Source organism: Penicillium rubens (assembly GCF_028828025.1).
Source record: "Penicillium rubens strain IBT 27055 chromosome Unknown utg000002l_segment0_segment0, whole genome shotgun sequence".
Lineage (NCBI taxonomy): Eukaryota > Fungi > Ascomycota > Eurotiomycetes > Eurotiales > Aspergillaceae > Penicillium > Penicillium rubens.
In genome coordinates, this window is record NW_026890600.1 from 4,231,205 (window position 1) to 4,255,198 (window position 23,994).

The 23,994-nt window shown below is 49.6% G+C and overlaps 13 protein-coding genes across 13 annotated transcripts; 11 read left to right on the forward strand and 2 right to left on the reverse strand.

Moving 5' to 3' along the window:
- Positions 1 to 178: 178 nt before the first annotated feature.
- On the forward strand, positions 179 to 814 carry N7525_004085 (copper transporter family protein; the record flags this gene model as incomplete). Its single annotated transcript, XM_002566151.2, has 2 exons — positions 179 to 645; positions 700 to 814. 2 exons carry the CDS (start codon positions 179 to 181, stop codon positions 812 to 814), a joined length of 582 nt encoding a protein of 193 aa, XP_002566197.2.
- Positions 815 to 1,627: 813 nt separating this feature from the next.
- Positions 1,628 to 2,355, forward strand: N7525_004086 (putative GPI anchored protein; the record flags this gene model as incomplete). Its single annotated transcript, XM_002566150.1, has 2 exons — positions 1,628 to 2,044; positions 2,104 to 2,355. 2 exons carry the CDS (start codon positions 1,628 to 1,630, stop codon positions 2,353 to 2,355), a joined length of 669 nt encoding a protein of 222 aa, XP_002566196.1.
- A 480-nt stretch (positions 2,356 to 2,835) lies between these two features.
- On the forward strand, positions 2,836 to 4,300 carry N7525_004087 (uncharacterized protein; the record flags this gene model as incomplete). Its single annotated transcript, XM_002566149.1, has 2 exons — positions 2,836 to 2,866; positions 2,940 to 4,300. 2 exons carry the CDS (start codon positions 2,836 to 2,838, stop codon positions 4,298 to 4,300), a joined length of 1,392 nt encoding a protein of 463 aa, XP_002566195.1.
- Positions 4,301 to 4,544: 244 nt separating this feature from the next.
- Positions 4,545 to 5,594, forward strand: N7525_004088 (palmitoyl-(protein) hydrolase; the record flags this gene model as incomplete). Its single annotated transcript, XM_002566148.1, has 6 exons — positions 4,545 to 4,624; positions 4,683 to 4,694; positions 4,772 to 4,862; positions 4,918 to 4,971; positions 5,037 to 5,425; positions 5,492 to 5,594. The coding sequence occupies 6 exons, from the start codon at positions 4,545 to 4,547 to the stop codon at positions 5,592 to 5,594; spliced, it is 729 nt and encodes a 242-aa protein (XP_002566194.1).
- A 1,590-nt stretch (positions 5,595 to 7,184) lies between these two features.
- N7525_004089 (uncharacterized protein) lies at positions 7,185 to 7,698 on the reverse strand (the record flags this gene model as incomplete). Its single annotated transcript, XM_002566147.1, has 3 exons — positions 7,185 to 7,312; positions 7,415 to 7,599; positions 7,661 to 7,698. 3 exons carry the CDS (start codon positions 7,696 to 7,698, stop codon positions 7,185 to 7,187), a joined length of 351 nt encoding a protein of 116 aa, XP_002566193.1.
- Positions 7,699 to 9,024: 1,326 nt separating this feature from the next.
- Positions 9,025 to 11,887, forward strand: N7525_004090 (uncharacterized protein; the record flags this gene model as incomplete). The annotated part of the gene is made up of 3 exons (XM_002566145.1): positions 9,025 to 9,394; positions 9,445 to 11,691; positions 11,760 to 11,887. The coding sequence occupies 3 exons, from the start codon at positions 9,025 to 9,027 to the stop codon at positions 11,885 to 11,887; spliced, it is 2,745 nt and encodes a 914-aa protein (XP_002566191.1).
- Positions 11,888 to 12,528: 641 nt separating this feature from the next.
- On the forward strand, positions 12,529 to 13,823 carry N7525_004091 (DODA-type extradiol aromatic ring-opening family dioxygenase; the record flags this gene model as incomplete). The annotated part of the gene is made up of 4 exons (XM_002566144.1): positions 12,529 to 12,840; positions 12,914 to 13,086; positions 13,146 to 13,306; positions 13,360 to 13,823. The coding sequence occupies 4 exons, from the start codon at positions 12,529 to 12,531 to the stop codon at positions 13,821 to 13,823; spliced, it is 1,110 nt and encodes a 369-aa protein (XP_002566190.1).
- A 146-nt stretch (positions 13,824 to 13,969) lies between these two features.
- Positions 13,970 to 14,464, reverse strand: N7525_004092 (L51/S25/CI-B8 domain-containing protein; the record flags this gene model as incomplete). The annotated part of the gene is made up of 4 exons (XM_002566143.1): positions 13,970 to 14,028; positions 14,090 to 14,122; positions 14,204 to 14,310; positions 14,379 to 14,464. 4 exons carry the CDS (start codon positions 14,462 to 14,464, stop codon positions 13,970 to 13,972), a joined length of 285 nt encoding a protein of 94 aa, XP_002566189.1.
- A 462-nt stretch (positions 14,465 to 14,926) lies between these two features.
- Positions 14,927 to 15,731, forward strand: N7525_004093 (mitochondrial pyruvate carrier family protein; the record flags this gene model as incomplete). Its single annotated transcript, XM_002566142.1, has 4 exons — positions 14,927 to 15,117; positions 15,190 to 15,205; positions 15,340 to 15,476; positions 15,536 to 15,731. 4 exons carry the CDS (start codon positions 14,927 to 14,929, stop codon positions 15,729 to 15,731), a joined length of 540 nt encoding a protein of 179 aa, XP_002566188.1.
- An 805-nt stretch (positions 15,732 to 16,536) lies between these two features.
- On the forward strand, positions 16,537 to 18,287 carry N7525_004094 (putative extracellular exo-polygalacturonase; the record flags this gene model as incomplete). The annotated part of the gene is made up of 8 exons (XM_002566141.2): positions 16,537 to 16,846; positions 16,902 to 17,268; positions 17,327 to 17,385; positions 17,441 to 17,601; positions 17,654 to 17,842; positions 17,949 to 18,050; positions 18,100 to 18,174; positions 18,243 to 18,287. The coding sequence occupies 8 exons, from the start codon at positions 16,537 to 16,539 to the stop codon at positions 18,285 to 18,287; spliced, it is 1,308 nt and encodes a 435-aa protein (XP_002566187.2).
- Positions 18,288 to 18,902: 615 nt separating this feature from the next.
- On the forward strand, positions 18,903 to 19,962 carry N7525_004095 (uncharacterized protein; the record flags this gene model as incomplete). The annotated part of the gene is made up of 4 exons (XM_061212912.1): positions 18,903 to 19,064; positions 19,117 to 19,137; positions 19,214 to 19,360; positions 19,456 to 19,962. The coding sequence occupies 4 exons, from the start codon at positions 18,903 to 18,905 to the stop codon at positions 19,960 to 19,962; spliced, it is 837 nt and encodes a 278-aa protein (XP_061069933.1).
- A 470-nt stretch (positions 19,963 to 20,432) lies between these two features.
- N7525_004096 (uncharacterized protein) lies at positions 20,433 to 21,988 on the forward strand (the record flags this gene model as incomplete). The annotated part of the gene is made up of 2 exons (XM_061212913.1): positions 20,433 to 20,657; positions 20,720 to 21,988. The coding sequence occupies 2 exons, from the start codon at positions 20,433 to 20,435 to the stop codon at positions 21,986 to 21,988; spliced, it is 1,494 nt and encodes a 497-aa protein (XP_061069934.1).
- Positions 21,989 to 22,788: 800 nt separating this feature from the next.
- On the forward strand, positions 22,789 to 23,591 carry N7525_004097 (uncharacterized protein; the record flags this gene model as incomplete). The annotated part of the gene is made up of 2 exons (XM_002566138.2): positions 22,789 to 23,309; positions 23,360 to 23,591. The coding sequence occupies 2 exons, from the start codon at positions 22,789 to 22,791 to the stop codon at positions 23,589 to 23,591; spliced, it is 753 nt and encodes a 250-aa protein (XP_002566184.2).
- Between the last annotated feature and the right edge of the window lie 403 nt (positions 23,592 to 23,994).

The window sequence follows — 23,994 nt, forward strand, 5'->3', positions numbered from 1 at the left end:
ATCCATGCTCACCTGAGGGTGGGTCCGCCATGTGGGCACCGTTTTAGTCCCGAAGGTTGTGGCCCAATGCGGCAATGCGGCAATGCGTCAATGCGTCAATGCGTCACTTCATGTTTTTATATTTTTCCTTTTTACATTCTCTTGATTCTCCCAGACCTCACTTTCTCGCCTATCAATCATGGAAGGCATGGATATGAGCAGCCACGGCTCGACTTCACACAGTATGAGCTCCTCATCGAGCTCTATGAGCATGGCTATGGTATTCAAAAATGCCCACGACACGCCGCTTTTCTCCAATGCTTGGACCCCTTCATCCTCGGGTAGCTTTGCCGGCACATGCATTTTCTTGATTGTTCTCGCTATCATCGACCGATGCCTCGTCGCTTTCAAAGCGACCATGGAGCGCCACTGGCTCGCCACACATCTCAACCGACGGTATATCACCGTGGCCGGCAAAGGCACAGAAGCTGGCAACATTGACTCCGACCCGGACGCGAAAATTGCATCACTTGTCACTGCGCAGGGCGTTGAGGAATCAGTCAAAGTTGTGCACAACGTCACTCACGGGCCAATTCCCTGGCGTTTCAGCGTTGATCTACCGCGGGCGCTCCTGTTCTTATGCATTGTGGGCATATCATATCTACTGTATGTCCTAATCTCTACCGGCATTGTTCGGATAAATGCTAATATCACGTCTAGCATGCTAGCTGTCATGACTATGAACATCGGCTATTTCTGCTCGGTGCTTGCAGGCGCTTTCCTCGGGGAATTGGCGGTCGGACGCTTCATTCAAACTAATGAGCACAGACACTAAGAATTTTGCGTTCGACTTTCTCTTACACATCTTATGCATGTTGATATTATTTATGACGTTAAATAGCATCTGTCTGGCGTTGGGGAATAATGTCTTGGGGTAAATATGATACGAATTGACTTGGCTCTGAATTTCTCTTCTCGTCGTCGATCTCCTTTTTCCCTTCATTCCACTTCATTCCACTCAAAACCTTCGCTGTCTCCGGCACTTGGCAGCTGCATGCAATCACATGACTAAGCCTTTCGCGCGCAATTGAGCTAATTTACTAACCATATTTGGACTAGCTCACTGGGTAATATCCACTCTTAGGGCTAGCGTAAAGCTTTAATTTACCTTTGGAGCAGGGAAAGTCCGAGCTACCAAAACAGCAGGTCCATGCCATTTTAGATGGGGTATAGTCCGAGATACAACCATTTGCCGAGAAATCGGAAGGTGTATTACACTGCGCTTAGATGCGCATGTATAATTGTCAGACATAGCGACACAAAGAAGCCATCAGGGATTGAAGAGAGGGTTGGGGCCTAAAGATCGAAGAACAGGATACATATGTAGGGATGTCGAAGATTCCGATGCCTGCACAATCTCAAAGTCCCGATTGCCGATATCCCGATATATTAGATCCAACATGACTTTGCGGGTGGACCCTGTCTTTTTCAGGTCCCGCTAACTCCCTCACATTTTATATGCAGAACTCGTATAGAAAGGTTCAAAGAGCTGAGTCCTCCCACTCTTCTAGTACATCGACTCCTGTCTAATTTACGTTCTAATTATTATCTCTCTACTCCTTTCCAGCCCTCTAACAACCTACGCACAATGAAATTCTCCCTCCTCACCTTCACGGCCATCGTGCCATTGGTTTCCGCACACTTTAAGCTGATGTACCCGACCTCCCGTGGTTTTGATGAGGATACCATGACCCATTTCCCCTGCGGTGGAATGAGCCAGTCCTCTAATCGTATCAAGCTACCATTGTCCGGTGGTTCATTCCCCGTCGCTCTTGAAATGCATCATGTCCAGACTGCCGTCGAGATCCTCCTTGCTCTGGGCAACGATCCAGGAGACAACTTCAACATTGTCCTCTCGCCAACTTTTAAGGTCAGCGGCCTTGGCGAGTTCTGTCTTCCTCACGTTGAGGTCAATCAGGAGTTGATTGGCCGTAATCTCACCGACGGAATGAATGCTACCCTTCAGGTGCAGACCAATGGTGACCCAAGTGGAGGTCTCTATGCTGTATGTTCACTTGTTCTTCGTCCATTTTGACTCTTCATTGCGGTACTAACGCAATATAGTGCTCCGATATCCAATTCTCCTCCGACGTCAAGTACCAGACACCATCTGCCTGTGCCAATAACACCAATCTCGTTGCCACTGCCTTCCCCAAGGATTCTGCTACACGTAATGCCAACGAGTCTACTGCTGAGGGTCAAGCACAGAGCGGATCCTCGTCCTCTTCCACTTCCAAGGGTGCTGCTGTGCCGATGCAGACCGCTGCCTGGGGAGTTATTGGTGCTGCACTCGTCGGTGGCATTGCTGCGCTGTAAAATTCTGATTCTTCGACATTTGACTCTATTTCCCTTTGATCCCAGAGTTGGCGATGCATAATGAACAATGAGATCTTGTGTCCCATCGTTTCCCGCTATAACGACACAGTAAATGTCGACTTTCTAGCTATGTTATAACCACGTTACCCGCGAAGTCTGGTATCCCAACCGCCGGCCCTAACCCGGCCACTGACTTCACTGTTGCTAAAGGCTAGTTCTTGTCGCGGTTACTTTTTTTGGTCCATCTCTCTTCTATTCGAGGACCTTGCAAGCCGAGAACTATCTGTATAATCTGGAATTTCATTGTTGCCCTTTTACAGTAGTGGAAGAATGCCTTTCGTGGGATAGTATAAGGCGTCACGTGCACGGGTAGATTCATAAATCAGGCAAGTGAATTGATCAGGGCCAGTCTATCTTCAGACATTCTGGACATCCAACAAGCAAGCGAGATTGTTTGCTAGGCGCTGGTAATAGTCTATCATGGAGAACCTCGAAATACTACGTCCCGTTGGTGAGTAGACAGATCCCCGTCAAAAACAGTCGGCAACCTTTTCCGAGAGTCAACAATCCCTGACCCCAACCAGGCCGATTGGAACAATATTCAACGTCGCGCCACCAGATTGGGTTTTATTTGAATGTTGCAGTATCAGCAACTTATTTCCTGCCAGACTCATTCGTGCTTCCTGTCAAAGACTATGTTTATCAGGCATGCGAGGCGGCAATCGCGGAACATCCGTCGCTATCCGCCATCGTGGCAGATGATCACACGCAAGACCCTTACTTCGTGCGGCTGCCAGAAATTAATCTCGACCGAGTTGTGTCTTTTCAGGACAGAAAACCAGGCTTGTTAAGTACCGAAGTCGATGGCGAGCCTACTCCAGATCTTGACTTGCAAACCTTGCTTGCAACCCAGCATAACACGCCATTCAAGGCTCCAAATCCTTTCTGGAGAGTCTGCGTCCTGCTAGATATAGAGGACGAGCGGCAATTCACAGTGGCATTTGTATATCACCACGCCATTGGCGATGGAACCTCCGGGAAAGCCTTTCATAAAACCTTCCTACGAGCCCTAGGCGCAGTGGAGTCCTCGGAGCAGACTAAATCCATCATCAAGTCACCGCAGCTCCCTCTGTTGCCAAATATTGAGCGTTTGCACTCAATGTCTCTTTCCTTATCATATCTTGCGAAGAAGATCTTCCAGGCAAAAATCTACTCCCGACGGCCCACGGGCCTATGGACCGGCTCCAAAGTCCTAATCCCCTCTCAAACCCGAATGCGGCTCGTGCCATTCTCCAAACTACTCATCAGCACAGTCAGGGAAAAATGTCGACAAGAGAGGACGACGATCACCGCACTGCTACAGACGATCGTCGCCCGCTCCATCTTCGCTCACATCCCGTCTGAGTTCACGCTGCTCGCCTGCACCGGCGCGCTCTCAAGCCGGCGCTGGCTTCCAGATGTTATCACTGATGAGTCGATGGGCGTCTGGGTCCAGGACTACGAAGAGAGATATTCCCGGGCGGCAGTCGCGCCGTCTGACGGGTCCTTCCCATGGGCAGAGGCCAGACGGTCTCGTAACACGATTGAGTCTGTCCTGAAAATGGAAGGGAAAAATGCCAACACAAGCCTACTCCAGTTTGTCGACGATTTTCAGGAGGAACTGTGTTTGTCCAAGGTTGGCAAGGACCGAGAGAAGAGCTTTGAGGTGTCGAATGTTGGCGTTTTGGATCCGCAAACAGATCCTGACCTACCTTCTATCAAGAGGATGGTGTTTTCGCAATGTGCCAGTGTGATGGGTAATGCCATTGAGGTGTCAGCTGTCACTGGGGGAGACGGGTGCTTGGTGCTGGCTTTTTCTTGGCAGCAAGGAGTTGTGGAAGCTGATCTCGTCAATGAGGTCATTGAGTCAACTAAGCAGGAGTTATATTCTCTTGACGTGGTGTGATTAAATGGGGCCGTGGTTACTTAGAGGTAGCCTTTATAATGTTTAATAATGTATCCATTGAATCCATTGATGAGCCCTGAAATTCATCTACTTCATCTCCAGATGCTGTTATCAAGTGGGCGGTGAGATGGCGATAACCTCGGCGGCAGAATCGTGGGGAAATCAACAGTTTGAGAATCTCACCAGTTTCCTTTCATCCAACCCTTCCTTTTTTTGCATCTAATAACATATATCGAACGGCAAGATGACTCGTGGTCCGTACATTGTTCCGGCGCTCAAGAAACACACCGCCACCGTTATCATGGCCCACGGTTTGGGAGATAGGTAAGTGCGCCAGAAGCAGATAGACGATGGTGTTGAGGCTAACAATGTTTGAGTATAGCGGTGCCGGATGGTATGAAAATCCCCATGGATTACCTGGCTCAGGCCCATGAGCCTCGCTCCCGACCATCAATGTCTAATTTCTGATAGGATGTCCCTTGCCCAGACATGGCGCCGCCGCGGCAAGTTCGACGAGGTGGCCTTCATCTTCCCCAATGCGCCCGACATCCCAATCACAGTCGTATGTGAGCCTCATATCTCTGGTTAATTGGATATATATTGACGAAACAAATTAGAACTTCGGCAGGCCCATGCCTGGATGGTACGACATCTCCAAACTCGGCGGTGATGTGAGTTTTTATGCCCAAACTCCTTGTATAAACCCCCGACGCTAACATCATCTCCTTCTTTCCAGTTGGACTTCGAAGAATTCCTCGTCAGCCAGGACGAAGCTGGAATTATCCGCTCCCGCGATTACTTCAATACCCTCATCGAGCAAGAGATGAACAAGCAGATTAAGGCGTCCCGTATTATCCTGGGCGGATTCTCCCAAGGTGGTGCGATGTCCGTATTCGCCGGTGTGACTAGCAAGGAAAAGCTCGGCGGTGTCTTTGGTCTGTCGTGCTACATGCTATTGAGCGACCGGATTAAGAACTACTTGCCGGAAGAGTGGGCCAACAAGAAGACACCGTTCTTCCTTGCCCACGGTACCGAGGACCCTGTCGTTCCATTTGCCTCTGGAAAGACCTCCGCGCAGAAACTCAAGGAGCTTGGCCTTGAGAATGTTTCCTTCAACCAATATGAGTATGTTTTTAGTCGCTGATGTTCCGGGTTGTGATGGTCTGCTAACTTGATATTTCTACCTTGTAGAAACCTTGGTCACTCGGCGACTCCCGAGGAAATTGACGATCTGGAGAAGTTCATTGAGAAGGCCCTCGCTGAAGGAGAGGGTAGTGCTTCTGCTGGTCTATGACTTGGTCATGATCAGAGCAAGAACGTTGAAAGTGGCCTTTGGGGATATACCTTGATAATGGGTTTCATGGTGCTGCTGGCTGCTGTCATCTGGTCTAGATATCAGTTGTCAAAACAGAAACAATCCAAGCAGACACCCCATTAACCCCAGCCTGGGTCCACGTTGGGGATATATGACAATGCAATTGAAAGATGCCAGAACCCGGCATACCCCAAAAGCCAGTAATACTGCTTAGTTGGACAGCATGATTTTACATGATTGCATTTCATAGCTAAATAATCATAAGGGACGGGACAGGTTCAATCCTATCGGGGAAGTTGCAGGTCAGGAGGCTGCTAAGTTGGCGGCTAAGTTGTAGGTAGGGCGCGGTAGTCAATGTTTTCAACTCCTTGGCCGGCGCACCCAATGACGCCAACTAACTGTTAGTACGCGCGCGCTAAAAAAAGGGCGATGGTGTTGAAGAATCCGGTTATATATATCTCTCTGCCCACTGTATTAATGTGATTGACGCCCCAACCCCAAAGGCTGTAGCTCTATTTACATACAACGAATTCTGCAGTCTTCTGCGCGGTCGTATTAAGCATTGGACTAAAATATACTTCTTCGCATTGCATATTTAGCGGGCGGTTTTAGCCCATAGGGGTCAAGGGATATTTCTGCCAAGCACCCAAAAATGAACCCCAGTTGAACACATTATTCAATGTCCTACCTAAATGGCTCTATTAAGCTCATTTTCCAGGCCGTAGACGCATGACGATTAATATCCTTTGTTGTAGGGGAGAAGTGTCCATATTCATATGAATGTACATAGATCTGGTACCCCCTGGACAAAACACAACCTGTGCTGAAAACGACGATGAACCCACTAAAAAGAAAAGGCATTGGTAGCCTTCAAACGGAATTCGCCGCCTGGTACTCCAAATACCGACCTGCAGCGGCATCCGCCGAGCCCCAATGCTACAGTAGGCAATGACATTGCCTCCATGTTCATAATATAAATCCACTTGTTATTAGACCCGGACTCGCGCTTATTAATAACGATGTGCTCTACGACGAGATAGTGGTACCGACGCAGCCTTGCAACGCGCAGACCCGGTAGGCAAGCAGAGGACGTGGTCTACCCGCTGCAGATGTGCGCATCTATTCTAGCACCTGGCTGGTCGAGCACAGCCCTAGAGGAAACCTCGGGGGACCAATGTATGGAGTATATGCGGCGTGATTGCAATAGAACGAGATTTGCTTTATATTATTGTATTGAAGAAACACAGTTCGGAAGTCGCTAGTTGTACATTGATATAAGCCTCAGATATTGAGATTTTAGATGCAAAGATGGGAGAAGAGTCGCAAACGTATCGTACAGCCAATAAAAATCATGACATACACCCAGGGATATCCAAGATTGAAGATGGTGTAGGAACTCCGGGGTTCCGAAGCCCCGGGATGGAAAAGAACACTTGTGGAAGGAGCGATTGAGTCAATGGCAAGGGAGACGGAGGTTCCGAGGTGTAGGTAGATTGTAGGTAGACCGAATCCTCTGTGTGGACACAGCATGATCACAGATCGATGGTAGAGGGGGGTTTAGTCGGAGGATCATTTTTCACCCAGCATCTCCTTGCGCATCTCCTCCCGTTGTGTCCGCGTTTGCTCCTTCTCCTGTGTGCGTTTTGCCTCCAAAACTGCTTGCTTCTGGTCTAATTCTTCTTGAGCGGCGTACCAGACTAAAGTTTGGAGTCATCACTATTAGCTCGGATGCACTTTCAGGTTCGAGCAACCGATCCCGCAGAGCCATCTCTAGGGTAAATGGCGGGCATATCACATACTGGACTTATCGGATTTTGACCACTCCTTCAGCTTATGGACGTAGTCATCGAATTCCTGTGCCCGGCGGTCCCCCTGTTCGGCAGCGCGTTTCTGCAGATCCGGGTTGTATCGCTTCCTAAGCTCTTCGTCGGAGGGCCGGATATACTCAACAAGAGCGGGGCCACCGACGACCATGAGAAGGCCACTATGTTGAGAAGCGAATGTGAGCAGGAGTCTTTGTCGCGGTACGGGCGAGGATCACTTACCCGGCTATGGTCTTCGCCCATAATCCGGCGCGAGACATGGTGAATCCGAAACGCGGATGCTGATTACCGATTCAAGGCTTCGGTATGACGATGTGGTTCCCGGATAACTGGAGATATGACTTGAGACGTTGAGAGTGATGGCGATCATCAACATCATCGCGGCTTTCATTTGCTGTTGGAGGCGGCGTGGCGCAGCCGATGTGGCGCAGTACTACGCTTTGCCCGATCGAGCGTGTCTCACATCTTCTTGTTCCTCCCCACACTTTTATCACCTTTGTCACTTTGACCGTGACGTCTTAAGGAAGTGTTCCGAGACAGATGTGGAGACTCTGTTATGCTCTCATGTCCTACTTTGTTGCACAATTTCCATACCTCCGAGGTACCGACGTGTTTATCCAACCTTGGATATCCCTCCAAGGGGTGACCGATTACATCCACCGCGGGTGGCCACATGGTCTAGTTTAGTCATCATTGTTTGACCGGCCTTTGCGGCCACTGGAGCAGCTGAAAGCCATGGATTTGGATACCCAGGTGGCAGATGGCCAGCATTACAGAGTATAGTTACCGAGAAAACATAACCGGATGCCAACGATCCCGCCAGCGATGAAATTGTGATTGTGATGGACTTGCAGGGCCCGGCCCCATCTTCGAACGCCCCCCTGATCGTCAGGCACCGAGTGGGATGAATAAATTTCTAACCGCGGGCTTTATCTTCAGAAGCAATTATACGTATATAACAGCTATACATTGTATCAAGGCATCAACGAGAGGTGTAGTCCTAAGTGGGAATATAATAATAGGAACATACAACATTCATCTATGACGGCACTGAAATTCCCATTTTAAGCCCAGAAAATGACCCAAAGTAGTTAGTCTAGAAGGGCGCAAAAGGAGATTGGATACCCATATGAAAAAAAGGATTAAGTAAAGTGTATGAGAAATATGCAAAAGTGTCCAGTTGTGGGTCAAAAACACTGTTTAATTTAAAGGTCACCTGCTCCGACCGCCCCTAAATCATTCTGCCCCCCGCTTCATTTACTCTGAACACCTTCAAACTCGACTTTGGACCGTCCTGACCTACTCAGGTGCTCGATCAGCTTGTGACAGGCGCCTTGGTCATTCGACGTGGTTTGGCATTGCGCGAGGTAAGGACCACTGTGGAGTCCCAAGGGTTGCCGACTCAGGATATCCATGGATCGTGGAATGGATGTGCTAACACCAAATTGTAGCCCTGGAGCCCTGGAGCCCTGGAGTTTACCGAGCTGTCCCCTGCATGCGACTACCCACAAGATTTGTACGACCGTGAAGCGCCCTCGAAGACTACTCGAATCAACACCGTGTAGTACGCTCTGTCGCCTTGCGCTATGTCATACACTCAGCAACATCAGGCGCAGAGGCCGCCACCTTTGCGACAATACAATAACCATCCTGCGCCTTCTATGGCATCGCCAGGAGGATATTCGCAAGATGGCTCCCACGGAGGATACAGCGACGGCGGCATGAGTAGCCATAGTTACCAGCAGAACGACCCAGGTTACGACGATGCGGCATACAGCTACCAGTCCAGCTCCTCCAGTTCGCAACCATATCCTGCTGCACAATCTCAGCCACGCTCGATGCGCCCACCAGGTCCACCAGGCCCGGGAAATGGACGTCCCCCAGGACCTGGATACGATGATCGGCGTGGCTATCCTCCTGGTGGGAGACCGCCCCCACAATCGCGGTCAAGAGCACGTATGTAAATTCCGACAGAGACCGCAAAGCGCGTACTAACCGACTTCAAGCTGCTGCGCGTCCACCCCCAGGCGGTGCCTTCGACAATCCCTTCCCTACCTTCCCAAGTCGAGACCCAAGAGATCCGAGGGCGCCCAGAGACCCGCGAGACCCGCGAGACCCTAGAGGCCCAAGGGATCGGCGCGGTCCGCCACCTCGAGGGCTAGAGAGAGATATGGCTGCGATGGATATTAATGGCAGGGGCCCGCCTAGACCGCACACTTCAAATTCCAATGGAAGACGGCCAGATATGCGACAGCCACCTCCGCGCGGACCTCCACCAGGGCGCGGCCGAGGTGGCTATCCAATGGGTCCAGTGCGAGCTGCTAGCTCAGGAAGACCAGGTCGACCTGATAGAGACTATCCAGACTCCATGGGCCCCTCTATGCCTCCACCACCTAGAAGCGCAACGATGCCGCTCGGCCCAGCTGCACCGCTCTACCCGGGCCAGTCAACTTACCAAGAAACAGATTACCCAGCGAGCTCCATGGGCGAACCTCCTATGCGTCCTGGTACTGCTGGAAGTATGCGGCCCCCGCGGTCTCGTGCCCCCAATGATATAGACCCAGGCCTGATAATCCCCCCCGCTGGTTTGATGATTCCTCCCGAGCCTGCCAGTCGTGTTTCATATGCTCCCAAGGACTTTCTGGACAGCTATTATGAGTCTGGCGGTGGCGCTGGTGATGAACCCGATATGCCTAATTTTGATGCCATGCCAGACCCTCATCAGGGTGCCCTGATTGATGAGATGGGACTGGAAACAACACCGGTCAAGAAACCAGTGCATGCTCCGACTTCTTCGCCTGGAGACTACGCGTATCCCTCCAACGGGGCGGACACTACGCGCTCTCAATCTCAACCAAATTTCCGACAGCCAGACGGTGCTGGTGCCAATCAGTTTGAAAATGCGGGATTCCAGTTTGATATTCCTGGAGAAACTTCCCGTGCTCCAGCTTTCGACCACCCGCCCTCTGCTGGGTATGCGTCGAACGGGTACGAAGATTACGCTGGTTACTCACAAGGCCCTTCCCCGGTCCGGAACAACCAGCCAGTCTATTCCCACGACCAGGCCGAGATGCCAGATCCTCACCAGAACCCCGATGCTCTTCCTCACCACCCAGCCCCGTTCCGCCCCGGCCACGATCAAGCATCAAAACCTGCGCCGGTTCGGCAATACAGCGCTCCTGAATCGATCCCAGCCCCCGCTGCCCCGCAGCCAATGATGGTGCCTGGTGGAACGGCTCAGGCGCCTGTCACAATTGAAGAGATACAGCGGCTGCAACAGCAGGCGCGAGCCAATCCTTCTGACCAGAAGACCCAACTTCTACTCGCCCAAAAGCTAGTCGAGGCATCCACAGTTCTAGTAGGGGACAACAGCAGACTCGATCCGAAATCAAAAGCCAAGGCGAAGGAGAAGTACGTGCTCGATGCGCATAAAATTCTCAAAAAGCTTGTTTCAGCCGGGTACTCTGAAGCCCAGTTTTTCCTGGCTGACTGCCACGGTGAGGGCCGAATGGGACTCGAAGTCGATCCCAAAGAAGCTTTCTCACTATATCACTCTGCCGCGAAACAAGGACACGCACAGTCTGCATACCGTGTGGCAGTATGCTGCGAGATTGGCCAGGAAGAGGGTGGCGGTACCAAACGTGATCCATTTAAGGCCGTTCAATGGTACAAGCGTGCCGCTGCAATTGGTGATACACCTGCAATGTACAAGATGGGGATGATTAATCTAAAGGGGCTTCTCGGTCAAGCCCGGAACCCCCGGGAGGGTATATCATGGCTCAAGCGGGCAGCTGACCGTGCGGACGAGGAAAACCCGCATGCTCTCCACGAGCTTGCTCTCATGTATCAAAACGCTGGCGGCAATGACATCATCGTGCGCGACGAGCAATATGCCTCCCAGCTATTCCACCAAGCTGCCGAGCTAGGTTACAAGTTCTCTCAATTCAGACTTGGTGCTGCCTACGAATACGGCCTGATGGGATGTCCCATTGACAACCGCACAAGTATCATCTGGTACACTCGTGCCGCGGCACAGGGTGAACACCAGAGTGAACTCGCCCTTAGTGGATGGTATCTCACCGGATCAGAGGGCATTCTACAGCAGAACGACACCGAGGCCTATCTGTGGGCTCGAAAGGCCGCCACCGCTGGTCTTGCCAAGGCAGAATATGCTATGGGATATTTCACCGAGGTTGGAATCGGCGCTACACCTAACCTAGAAGACGCAAAGAGATGGTACTGGCGCGCAGCTGGTGAGTTGACTTCCATTTTACTGCTTTTCGCTTTAACCACAGCTGACCTTTTTTCTTCTTTATTTCAGCTCAAGGATTCCCCAAGGCTCGTGAACGTCTCGAAGACCTTAAGAAGGGTGGAAGCCGAATGCAAAAGACTCGTCTCTCACGATCAGCTGTTAACAAGCAAAGCGACGGGGACTGCGTTCTCATGTGATTGGATATTTTCGTCCCTTCATGATTTGCCACGCTTTAGATTTGGCTTGCATGGTGCATTTCCCTTCATGGTCACCGGCGCTTGGTGTATTCTACCCGGTCAAGAACGCTTCTCTTCTACCTCCTGACCTGCATGATTACTTTATTTCTTATTCCCTCTTATCTTTTTTTTTTCTCAATGGCCTTCCCCGATTGGAATTGCTCTTTTTTCTTCTCTCACTCTTCTTTCCTCCCCCTTTGATTCTTTTTACGAATGGGATGCGCATGACTGGAACGGACAAGAACTGATTGTAGCATCTGTATACATTAATAGATTGTTGACCAACTTTATTACCTGTACAATGTATTAATATCCAAACATCGAAATAACCTGATGTCCCTTCAGGTATCCGTAAATCCGAGCCAATGCTCCAGGGCGGATATATGGGTTCTCAGCGGGCAAATTCCGCACTGCCACTCAATTTTCCAATGCTCGGCCCTATGATCGGCTCTCTGCGCTTCTAAGAGCATTTAATTAATCAGCTCTAGTGCCGTACATAATACGTGCTTTTCTTTTCTTACCTTTGCATTTAAATATAAAATAAGGCCTTGTTGAGTGCTGCAAGGTAGTACATTGCTAGCTCTAATCGAAACAAGCCATACATGTCTTCCGGATCAAGCCGACATAACGACTCGGAAACACGACCTAACTGGTTCAGTGGACAGAAACTCGCTCTTGTCTCTTTCTTGACCGTCCTCGCAGCTATACTTATTACCCTGCTCTGGGGAGACACCGCCAATCTGTTCGGTCTCCGTCGCCTCTTTGGATCTTCCGCGCGCTCAGCGGCAGTACCTCTATCAGCTTCAGCATCTGCTGCTGCTGCAGCGACAGTGAAGGGTCAGTCAGACGCAGTCACAACTGGTCACGCACAGCCCAGCATGAAGACACCCATCTACTTCCTCAGCCATGGCGGGGTGAGTTATCCATATCCTGGTTCTTACCATGGACCAAATCTGACTGATTTGATACTGATTTGATACCCACCAGCCAAACGTCATGTATGATGTCGATCACCCGGCTTACCGCAAGCTCGGTGAGATTGGGCGCGAGATAACCACCAAGGTCAAGCCGAAGGCTGTCGTCGTATTCTCGGCGCATTGGCAGGCCGGTCGAAATACGATCCAGGTCAATACCGCCGAAAAGACGGATTTGATTTATGAGTATGTTCACATCAAAATCCTAGCCCAAAACTTGCAAATCCGAACTAACGGGGTTTTAGCTTCTACGGATTCCCGGGTCATTACTATAAAGAGAAGTACCCAAATGTGGGTAGCAAGGAGGTAGCGAACGAAGTGCTAAGATTGTTGAAAAAAGCCGATATCACGGCGGAGGGCGTGGAGCGCGGACTGGACCACGGCGTCTGGGCTAGCTTCAAGTGCGGTATGTGACAGTTTGCATTCAAACGATATCCAATGCTGACGAGGAAAATGCAGCATTCGAGCCAGAAACAAACCCACTGAACGTTCCCGTGGTGCAAGTCTCGCTCTTCAACACTGAAGACCCAGACCAGCACTACCGGCTCGGACAGGCAGTCGCGAGTCTTCGCGAGCAGAACATTTTGATCATTGTATCTGGAATGGCTGTGCATAACCTGCGCGATCTGCGGTTTACATTTGGCAGCTCAACCCCGATGCCGTATGCGGTTAGCTTCGACGAGGCGCTCAAGGATGCGGTGACGACTGCGCCGGCTGGACGACAGAAGGCCATGGCTGAGCTGATGAAGAGACCAGATGCACGCCAGGCTCATCCCTCCTTTGAGCATTTGCTGCCTATTCATATTGGGGCTGGTGCTGCGGGCGAGGATCTGGGGCAAAGGATCTGGACGTTCCCCGAGGGGAGTATGAGCTGGGCGCAGTATCGGTTTGGCGAGGTTGGCAATGCTAGTAGCGCGTTGTGAGAGATAGCATCAACTCATCACGGAAGTAATTCAATTGGATTTGTTTTGGATATGAGCTTCGATTTCATCTATAGGTACAGAAGATGGGCGTAGGACGGTGGGAACGCGGGGGCATAAAATAGATCTGCAGAGAAACAAAAAGGAATTTATAGCTGCTGCTTCACCAACTGTGTAATGCGCTCTTCGATCTGGGTGTCCGACAGGCCTAGAAACATCAATTAGTATTGCAATTTGATGCAAAATTATGGTTGGTGGGGGATATTTACCGGACAACGCTTCTTGCTTCTCCTTGCCGAAAGCTATTAAGAAAAACCCATCACGTTAGCTTGACTCGCTTGTCTAAAGAGCCGACACAATGGCTTATAGGTGTCCTGTCGTACCATATCGGGCGTAAACTCGGGGCAGAGTGCCCGAGGCCTCGCGCATCATGATGGGAGTCTGGGGGTTGTGCTTCTTCATAGTCGGGTAGGCGCGGTTCAAGAAAGATCTATAGGCAGGGAGGAAGGTCAATCAATGAGCCGAGAGGCCATTCGCCCTGGGTCGGGGTGTACGCACCTTGTGGCCGCGCTCGCTTCGGAGGTTTGGCAGAAGAGGAAGCGGAGCTCCTTCAGGCCTTGAGTGAAAACGTACTTGCCAGACATGGTGACAGAATGGTCAGGCAGATGTAAAGGTTAGGAAAATTGAGGTCTCGAATGAGCCACGGGGGGATGAGCGCAGGAGCAGTGGGATTGACTTGCTGGACAGTCTGCGATGCAGTGCATTATTCACGACGGCGTTGATTCGCTGCGCAGAGCCATAATCCCGCTAGTCCCGATATCAACTAGCGCAATACGCTTACATCAGCTTCCACATCTGCCGAAGCGTCATAGGTAGGTAGTTGCGGCGCAAGAGAGATAGTAAATGATGAATAATTAATTAGAATAGACTATACTAATTAGTTGAGAGTATTCCATTTGTTTTTAATTGACTATATATTCATCCAGCTGTGGTTGTGGTGGTTAATTGCGCTATCTACGCTCGCCGACGGAAAACTCCCCCTTCCACCGATCACCGGACATTCTTCCATCTTCTCTCTCACCAGCACAACCATCCCAGCTATCGCCATGTCGTCTCGCGTGGGTTTCCGCTTTGTGAACAACGCTCGCTTTGCATTCCGCAATGCTTCTGCGCCATTCCGCCGGCCGGGTGCCCAGAGCTTCCGCTGGCAGAGCTCCGAAGCCGGTGCTGCGGAGCAGCAGAGCGCCTTCCAGCGTCTATGGAACAGCCCTGTTGGTATGAAGACTGTCCACTTCTGGTAAGAGCTCCAACTAAGCTACATCTTTTGTGTTTTGCGCACTATGGATTAATGCTAACTTCTGCTCCGCAGGGCCCCGGTAATGAAGGTACGACAACTCGATTTACTCATTTGATATGCCTTCCATATCCCGAGCCACCCTTCCGAATACACGCGGCCGTATATTGGAGACTTTTCCATGTACCTACTGAGCACCGTGGCTAACGTATTTCCCTATGACAGTGGTGCCTGGTCATCGCCGGTATCTCCGACTTCGCCCGTCCCGCCGAGAAGCTCTCCCTCACCCAGAACGCTGCTCTGATGGGTACTGGTGCCATCTGGACTCGCTGGTGCTTGATCATCAAGCCCCGTAACATCCTGTATGTCTAACCGGATACCAGACCCGCCGGCCACCAATGCTAACACGGCATAACTCTAGGCTCGCCGCTGTGAACTTCTTCCTCGGATGCGTCGGTGCCGTCCAGGTGACCCGTATCTTCATGTGGCAGCGCAACCAGTCTGACTCGAGCATCGAAGCCGCCAAGGTGATTGAGCATGAAGCTGTTGACTCCGTCAAGGCCACCGCCGAGGCGGCCGAGGGCACTGTCAAGAAGGCTGTTGAGAAGTCGACTTAGATATGAGATATATTCTGTGTTGATGGCAGGGGAGCTTGAAAGAGCGTTCCTGATTACATCTAGACCGATATCCATATGGACCTGTCACCTGCGCCGAGGTGAATCTATAGGGGAATCTTGGGGTTGAGCTCGCTCGCTCTTGAGGTGATCGCTGTTTCATCTCTGAGCTGAGAGTCTGGTCCTTTTATTGGACAGTTGTTGTACATATAAAGCATGTTTCAAAGTGATTGGTTGAGTTCCTTCTGCGAGACATGGTCGAGAATTCCGAAGAATTTCCAGTAGCATTTGTCTTGTAACTCCAACTAACCTCCGTTGATAGTTGTTACTCGGAAACCTAGGGTGCTGTTAGCTTCGCCTGTTTGAAATGTATTGGATTTAGGGACTCTGGTAGGGCTTGCCAGTTTATCCGGGATTTTCCTCCCAATCGGGGAAATCGCTCAAATATTCCTCCTATCAGACTTGCCTGGGGACCATGCCTACGCAACGCCAGTCAATTAATCTCCGGTCCGCTCTCCAGCGAGACGGAAACTCACCAAACAAGTCATGACCATGCCCCGGTTTCCCCACATCTCGTGGAGTCGCTAGCCCGTTTCCCCGGAGCAAATTGAACGAGATGGGGTTACCCCATCGCATGACCGCAAAGGGCCGTGCTTAGCGTTCACCCCCAGACCGGGGGTAACAGAGGAAATACATTGCCTATGGCGAGACTATATATAAGCTGTCCTGGAAGTGCCCGAACGGTGTCTATAGTCGAAGAGACTGCCAATTCCACTAAAACAGCTTCTAGGTTCTCTTGACACCGACGATGAAGATTTCAAATACCTTGACCCAGGCCTTTGGGCTTTTGTTACCACTCAGCGCCGCAGTTCAGGCCAAGGAATACTCCCGAAGCGAGGTGTGCCAGCCGAACCATCCGTTCAAGCCCCTTCCGGGCAGCCAAGCCAGAACTCGCACCTGTCATGTAGCTAACCATGGCGATGGCCGCGACGATTCAGCCAATGTTCTTAGCGCATTGAAGCAATGCAACAATGGAGGAAAGGTCGTCTTCGATGCCGACAAGAAGTATACGATTGGGAAGGCACTTGACATGACTTTTTTGAAGCATGTGGACCTCGGTATGTAATGCGCATTGGGTATGAGACGAATGAGTACTTACCCAAGCCATAATAGAAATCCAAGGACATGTCCAATTTAGCGATGACACGGATTATTGGCAAGAAAATTCATTCAAGCAAATCTTCCAAAATGCCACAACATTCTTCCAGATCGGTGGTGAGGATGTCAATGTCTACGGCGAGGGCACCCTGGATGGTAATGGTCAGGTCTGGTATGACTTATATGCTGAGGACCCCCTCATCTTGCGCCCAATTCTGGTTGGTATAGTTGGGCTAAATGGTGGTACCATTGGACCTCTCAACCTTCGTTATTCGCCTCAGTGGTATCAATTCGTGGCAAACTCATCGAACGTCCTTTTCGACGGAATTGATATCAGTGGGTACAGTAGCAGTGAGAATGAGGCCAAGAACACCGACGGATGGTAAGTTCATCCCCATATAAACGAGGAGCTAGCTTCAGTTAACTAATAACGTCGATAGGGACCTTTATCGTTCAACGAATGTTGTTATCCAAAACTCTGTGATCAACAATGGAGATGGTACAGCTCCCTTAAAAAGATTAGACACCATCTTCCTTTACTAACAATGTCAAAGACTGCGTCTCCTTCAAGCCCAATGTTACCGACATTCTGGTCCAGAACCTCCATTGCAACGGCTCGCACGGTATCTCTGTTGGCTCTCTGGGCCAATACCCGGGCGAGGTTGATATCGTGCAGAACGTGCTCGTGTACAATATTTCCATGTTTAACGCATCGGTAGGTTTCGTCCCACAAGTGAGATGATTATGTTTCTAACGATCTTATGAAGGATGGTGCGCGTATCAAGGTTTGGCCTGGAGGTTCCGCTGCGATGTCGACCGATCTACAGGGCGGCGGCGGATCAGGTCTGGTAAAGAACATTACTTACGATGGCATGACCATTGATAATGTTGACTATGCCATCGAAGTGACCCAGTGCTATGGCCAGAAGAATTTGACTCTCTGCAACGAGTTCCCTGTACGTGTCCATCAATATCCTTTGTGCCTATTTCCTATCATTCCACCTTGATACCAGCGCTATGATTCGTTTCTGGTTGTCGACGGCTAACACATACGCCACCCAGAGCAAACTTGCCATTGAAGATATCGTCTTCAAGAATTTCAAGGGCGTCACCTCTGGTAAACGTGACCCTGATGTGGGAATGATTGTCTGCTCAAGTCCCGATGTAAGTGCTCGAACAGCACCAGTTGTAACTCCCTATCTGACTTGTACAGGTCTGCTCAAATATCAAGGCTAGTAACATCGACGTTGTTAGCCCCGATGGGGATGATCAGTTCACTTGCACAAATGTAAGTTTACTTTAAAGATTGGTGCAACGCTGACAACACGTTTACTGACTTATTTCGTCTAAATTTAGGTTGATGAAGGTTTGCTGGATGTGAATTGTGCGTCTTCTAGCTAGAGCAGTCAGGCCGACAATATTTAGAGTATTCTTTTTGCAAATATAACTTTCAATCTTGATATTCGATATATACGGCCATGGACATGATGTCGGTTTACAATAGACGAGCCAGCCTACCCCGTACCTAGGCAGAGATACCTGAAGCTGAGTACGTCAAGTTGGCATTCCCTACGGAGTACTTCGTATTAATGCACGGCATCAGCCAGCCACATAGTCTGTGGACTCTCACCATCGTTACATCCCGTGTGCGCATGATCGTAAATATGATGTATACGTCGACAACCTACGCTAGCTTCCAGCCGATTACGTCCACATTCTTTCGGAATGTTTCCTTGCATTTGCCTTCACTTCCTATTTCGTTATTCTTTCTGCGTGGGCCATTCTACACCGCATTTCCCTTACCCAAAGCCTGTACTATTCGGGGTTCTCGCGTTGATTCGCCAAAGACATGTATTTAATCTCATAGTGACATGCCCCAACGAGTTTGGCTTGTTGAATATCTTTATAGTCCCACTAAAAGCTCATTCTGACAAGTTTGAGTGATAGCAGAATACCTCTTTTCCCCAAAGTCCTATATTTTCCCCTCGACATCCCTTAGGTCAATCAAGACCCACCATGCATCCAGATTCTCAACTCGAGACCGCCGTCAAGAGCGGCTTTGACCCAAAGAGCCTCTACAGTACAGAGTTGACTAAGGTCAACGAGCCAGCGAGGACGATTCTAGAGAAGTACAGCAAGATCCCAGCGGACAATATTTTGCAACATGTGAAAGACTTGGTTTGTGGCGCAACCCCAAACTTAAACGACAACATTCGCTGACACTATGTAGAGAGACCGTGCCTTTGCAGTTGTGCGCTTTCCTCTGAGTTTACCTTTCCTGATATCTAAGGGTTATTGACTGACATGAAAATTTCTCTACGTGTTAGTTCCCTTACGCCTGTATTGGACAAGCCTCATTCCTCGAGCTGAGCATCGCATCGTCACCCTGCTACCCAGAGATGCTTGACCGTGTCAAGAAGGGAGACAGGCTACTTGACCTGGGATGTGCGTTTGGACAGGAACTGCGACAATTGGTGAGTTGCGTCGAGAAGATGAATAGCAGGCGACAATTGCATCTTTCCCCAACTTGACTAGAGCTGGCTAACCTCAATAAATGCGGAAAATCCAGATCTATGACGGCGCCCCATCGCAAAACCTGTATGGATCTGACCTTCGTCCTGAGTTCCTTGAGCTTGGGCTCGACCTGTTCATGGATCGCCCAACCATCAAGTCTCGTTTCATTGATGCCGATGTCCTCGACGATAAATCTGCTCTGGTCACTCAGCTGACAGGCGAGCTCAACATTGTCTATATCTCGCTTTTCCTTCATGTCTTTGACTTTGATACACAAATCAAGGTGGCAAAGAGGGCACTTGAATTGCTCGCTCCGAAGGCCGGATCGCTCATCGTGTGTCGCGTCGTGGCGTGTCGGGACCAAGCCATCGGGAATGCCACCAATGCGCGCCTGCCATACTATTACCACGACCTAGCTAGTTGGAACCGGCTGTGGGAGCGAGTGCAGGAAGAGACAGGGCTGAAATTGAAGGTCGACAACTGGGAACAGGACGATGCTTTGGCTAAGAAGCATCCCTTAGAAGGCATCTATATGCTGGGTTCATCGATTCGCCGGGAGTAAAGACCGGGTAACTCGGGCGAGACTTGTTCTGAGAATTCGGGAGTTTCGCTCCCTCGCCCGTTGGAATATTCATAAACCTACACCGAGACCCGTGCGACAGAGGACGACGTTTGTCGTGTGCGTTTGTAATACATTACTCCGAAATATACACAGTGGAACTATTTGCAAGTGGCTGTATTTTATACGCTGTAACTTTCAATTCACAACCCCGTATACATCGTATACACCGTATACCTAGGTATGTTAATCGTCATTTGATTTGAACAGGTAATACGTCGCCATGGCTGTATACATCCATACATACTGGTACATGCACTCGTATGCATGTATCGAAGCTCTACTGTTTTCAATACATAAGATCCGAATTGAAAAACACGATTTTATACGTACCATGTCTGTACAAAAGCAACCGCTTGGACTGCCTCTTTTCTCCATTGAAACACTATCTCTTAACAGACATTGATTCAACCATGGGGTTGTTTTCTAGCACACAACCACCTCAACCTACTACCGTGCCGAGCGATGAGATCATCCCTCTCCATTTCTGGAATACTGCTTTATGTATGCGCGGCACGGTGTTAGACGTTTCGCTCAAATTTGATGATGTGTTGGATGTATCAAAACTACGAGATGCGCTCAATCGGCTGCTCGAGATGGAAGATTGGAGACAGCTGGGAGCTCGATTGCGCATGAACGTGGGTAGTTTGAGACTGATCTCCGACTTACACGTTTGATGCTGACCAGAGCGGCCTAATAGAGAGATGGAAAACTTGAATATCACATTCCAGCACATTTTGATGCCTCGAGGCCGGCTTTCAGCATGACCAATGCTCAGCATGAGACAAGCATCGCCGACCACCCACTTGGGGCCAGAATACCACATACAACCGGCACGCCCGCCATCTTTCCATCCCCCGATGAATTGAGCCCCCTACTACGCAGCGCAGATGCCCCAAAACATATCGATGACTGGACCTATTCGGACAGACCCCAACTGTGTATACACGTTATCACCTTCAGTGACGCCACAGTAATTACTATCACATGGCTACACACCTTAGCAGATGTTATGGGAATGACAACAATTTTGAATGCATGGACCGCTCTACTCCAAGGGAACCGAGAGGCAATTCCCAAACTACAAGGATTCCGATCAGACCCGCTCACACAACTCGGCCAACGCACGCCAGCGGAAAAGTACATGCACTTCAACCGTGTGTTTGGTCGGAAAGAGTTCTTATGGTTTATCGGACTGAATATATTTGACAGACTGTGGTATCGCCAGGAGGAGCGACGCACCATTTGTATTCCCGCCACATGTTTGCGGAGTCTCCGCCAGCAAGCATCGAGTGAGATCTCCGCTACCTCAAGCAGCGAAGGGGGCACAGTGCCTTTCGTGAGTGAAAGTGACGTGCTGTTGGGGTGGTGGGTGCGCAGTCTCTACGGTGCATTGGGGCTTAGGACGGACCAGACTATCCTGGTAAACAATGCACTAAACCTGCGGACATCTTTGCATGAATCGTTCATGTCGAAAGATAGTGCATACATGGGCAATGCACTGTGCATGTCACCCACATTTCTACAGGGCCAGCAGATTGCCGACGAACCGTTAGGCCAAATTGCTCTGCGGATTCGAGAATCCGTAGCAGAACAGCGGACTCCAGAGCAGGTCGAGGCGATGACAGCACTGCAAATGCAGACGATGGAAAAGACGGGCTATCTCGCCTTGGTGGGTGATCCTCGGATGATGCTTCTGTCTTGCTCCAACTGGCATAAAGCCCGTCTATTTGACATGGACTTCTCGCCGGCCGTGTTACAAAGCTCCGCTCAGTCAAGCTCGCAGAACACCCAGAAGAAAGGAAAGCCAAGCTATGTAAATGGGGTTCAGCACTCGGAAAATTCATTCCGCAACGTTCTTTCGGTAATCGGGAAAGATGCTGGTAGGAATTGGTGGCTAACCGGTGTTCTACGAACGGATGCTTGGGCGCACGTGGAGGAACAAGTGCACAAATTGGGTTCGAGTTAGGCATTAGTTCAAGTAGCATAATCACGAAACTATATCGACGAGATTTTCTCTATATCGGTGTACAGTGTTCAATCTTCTTTGCTGGCAAATTATTCAATTTGATTCTTGAATTTGTACGGAGCACTTACAGACTGATTATTACCTGTCCTGTAAACAGGACATAGTAACTGATAAATACACGTATTTGTAAATTGGAGTACTCAAAAACGAAACTAATAGTGTGTCCGGAGTACTAGTAATACGAGTAGTGAAAGTTTGGCTAAGATCGTGAGATCGGCTACTTGGCTCGGCAGGGCTTAGGGTATTGTGTAACTTACATAGCGCTAACCTTGGAACATCATTTAACGTTAGATCCGCCTCGGCCCGCACGGGACGGACCCAATATAGTAAAATACGCCTTGGTGTACGGTATGGTACCTAGGTATGTATATGAAATGTCATTCAGCTATGTAGCATATGCAGTGACGATCAAGGGATACATAAAATAATATTTCAATACTCAGTGGTGATGGGCAATATGTCAACAACTCTAATTACGAATCCCAGCATAATTATGCTCGGAAGCAGTTTGTGTACTTCGTTCAACCCTGTAGACTGACGAAAAATGTCGATTGGATCAGTCCTTGCATTCTCACGCGTACTCTGGATCATCCATTCTGCAGTTTACAGCTAGCCACCAGCCAGATATCGCAGCCCCTGAAAGTAAAACTATGTCCTGGACTTGAGGACACACTCGTTCTCATTCCTATTATCCTGTTGACACACCTGCTCATTTGAGATCTTCCATACGACCACAAACAATGGAGAAATCGACTTTGCTCTCCGCAGTCCTGAAGCATCGAGATGCCTTGGCGTCGGTCGCGGAATTTCTCCGAATTCTAGCTGGAATTTGCTGGACTTTGAACTATTTCAGCATGTTGCGCACTTCGCAAAAAGACAAGATCCCCAGCACAGGTATCTTCCCCCTCTGCAATGACATTGGGTGGGAGTTTATCTATGCCTTTATCTACCCAAAGGCGAGTGCCCATTGGGAAGGAGGAGTTCGAGTCTGGTTTTTGGTCCATTGCATCGTCATCTTCTTTATCATCAAAAATGCGCACAATGAGTGGGACTATTTCCCCCTCATTCAACGAAACCTTTACTTCCTCTATGGAATAGTGACTATTGGCTTTGCCATCGGTCAATATTCGTTTGCGCGGGAGGTTGGGCCTGACTTGGGGTTTTTCTATGGGGGTGTGCTATGCCAGACACTGGCGAGTCTTGGGCCAATTGCTCAGATTCTTTCCCGCAATAGTACCCGCGGTGCTTCCTTGTTGACTTGGTAAGTTTACAGGCCAGGCACTTCATTTCGTGAGGCTGACATGGCAGAAGGCTGTTGAGAGCGGTCGCTACTTTTGGTGGATTCATTAAGTTGACTATCTACTACCTCACTGGCAATGCTGCAGGACCTTGGTTTGAGAGCCCTATGTGCAAGTTCTACATCGGGTTGACCTTGATTCTTGATTTTACCTATCCGATCTGCTACTACGTGATTCGGCGTCAGGAGTTGGTCAATGACGAGGGAGACAAAAAGAAAAAGACAAAGTCAGGAAAGGCAGCTTGAAGCGTGATACCTAAATGAAAAGTTGTTGGGGGAATGTGACGTACTGCTCGGTAGGTTAAGAATGAGGACATTCGGGGTATATTCGAAAGTGTTATATTTCAGGGTCATTATAAGGATCGACCACAAAATCGCAATTTAAAGTGGCTGAATATGTGTCACACTACAATAAGAAAAGGTTATAAACAGGGTTGGTGAAACGCAGTATCTGCAAGGAGCGAGAGTTATGCACATTTTGTACACAAAATAAGGAACCAAAAAACGGGGGAAAAAAGGAGAAAAAGACAACCACATTAAAAGGGAAATGCGTAATAAGTGCAACTAAATAAGAAATTGCATTGCAGTACCTATGAAGGGGTCCACGGACACGGAGTACTCCGTGCTGTGATTTGTAACTTGGAGATAG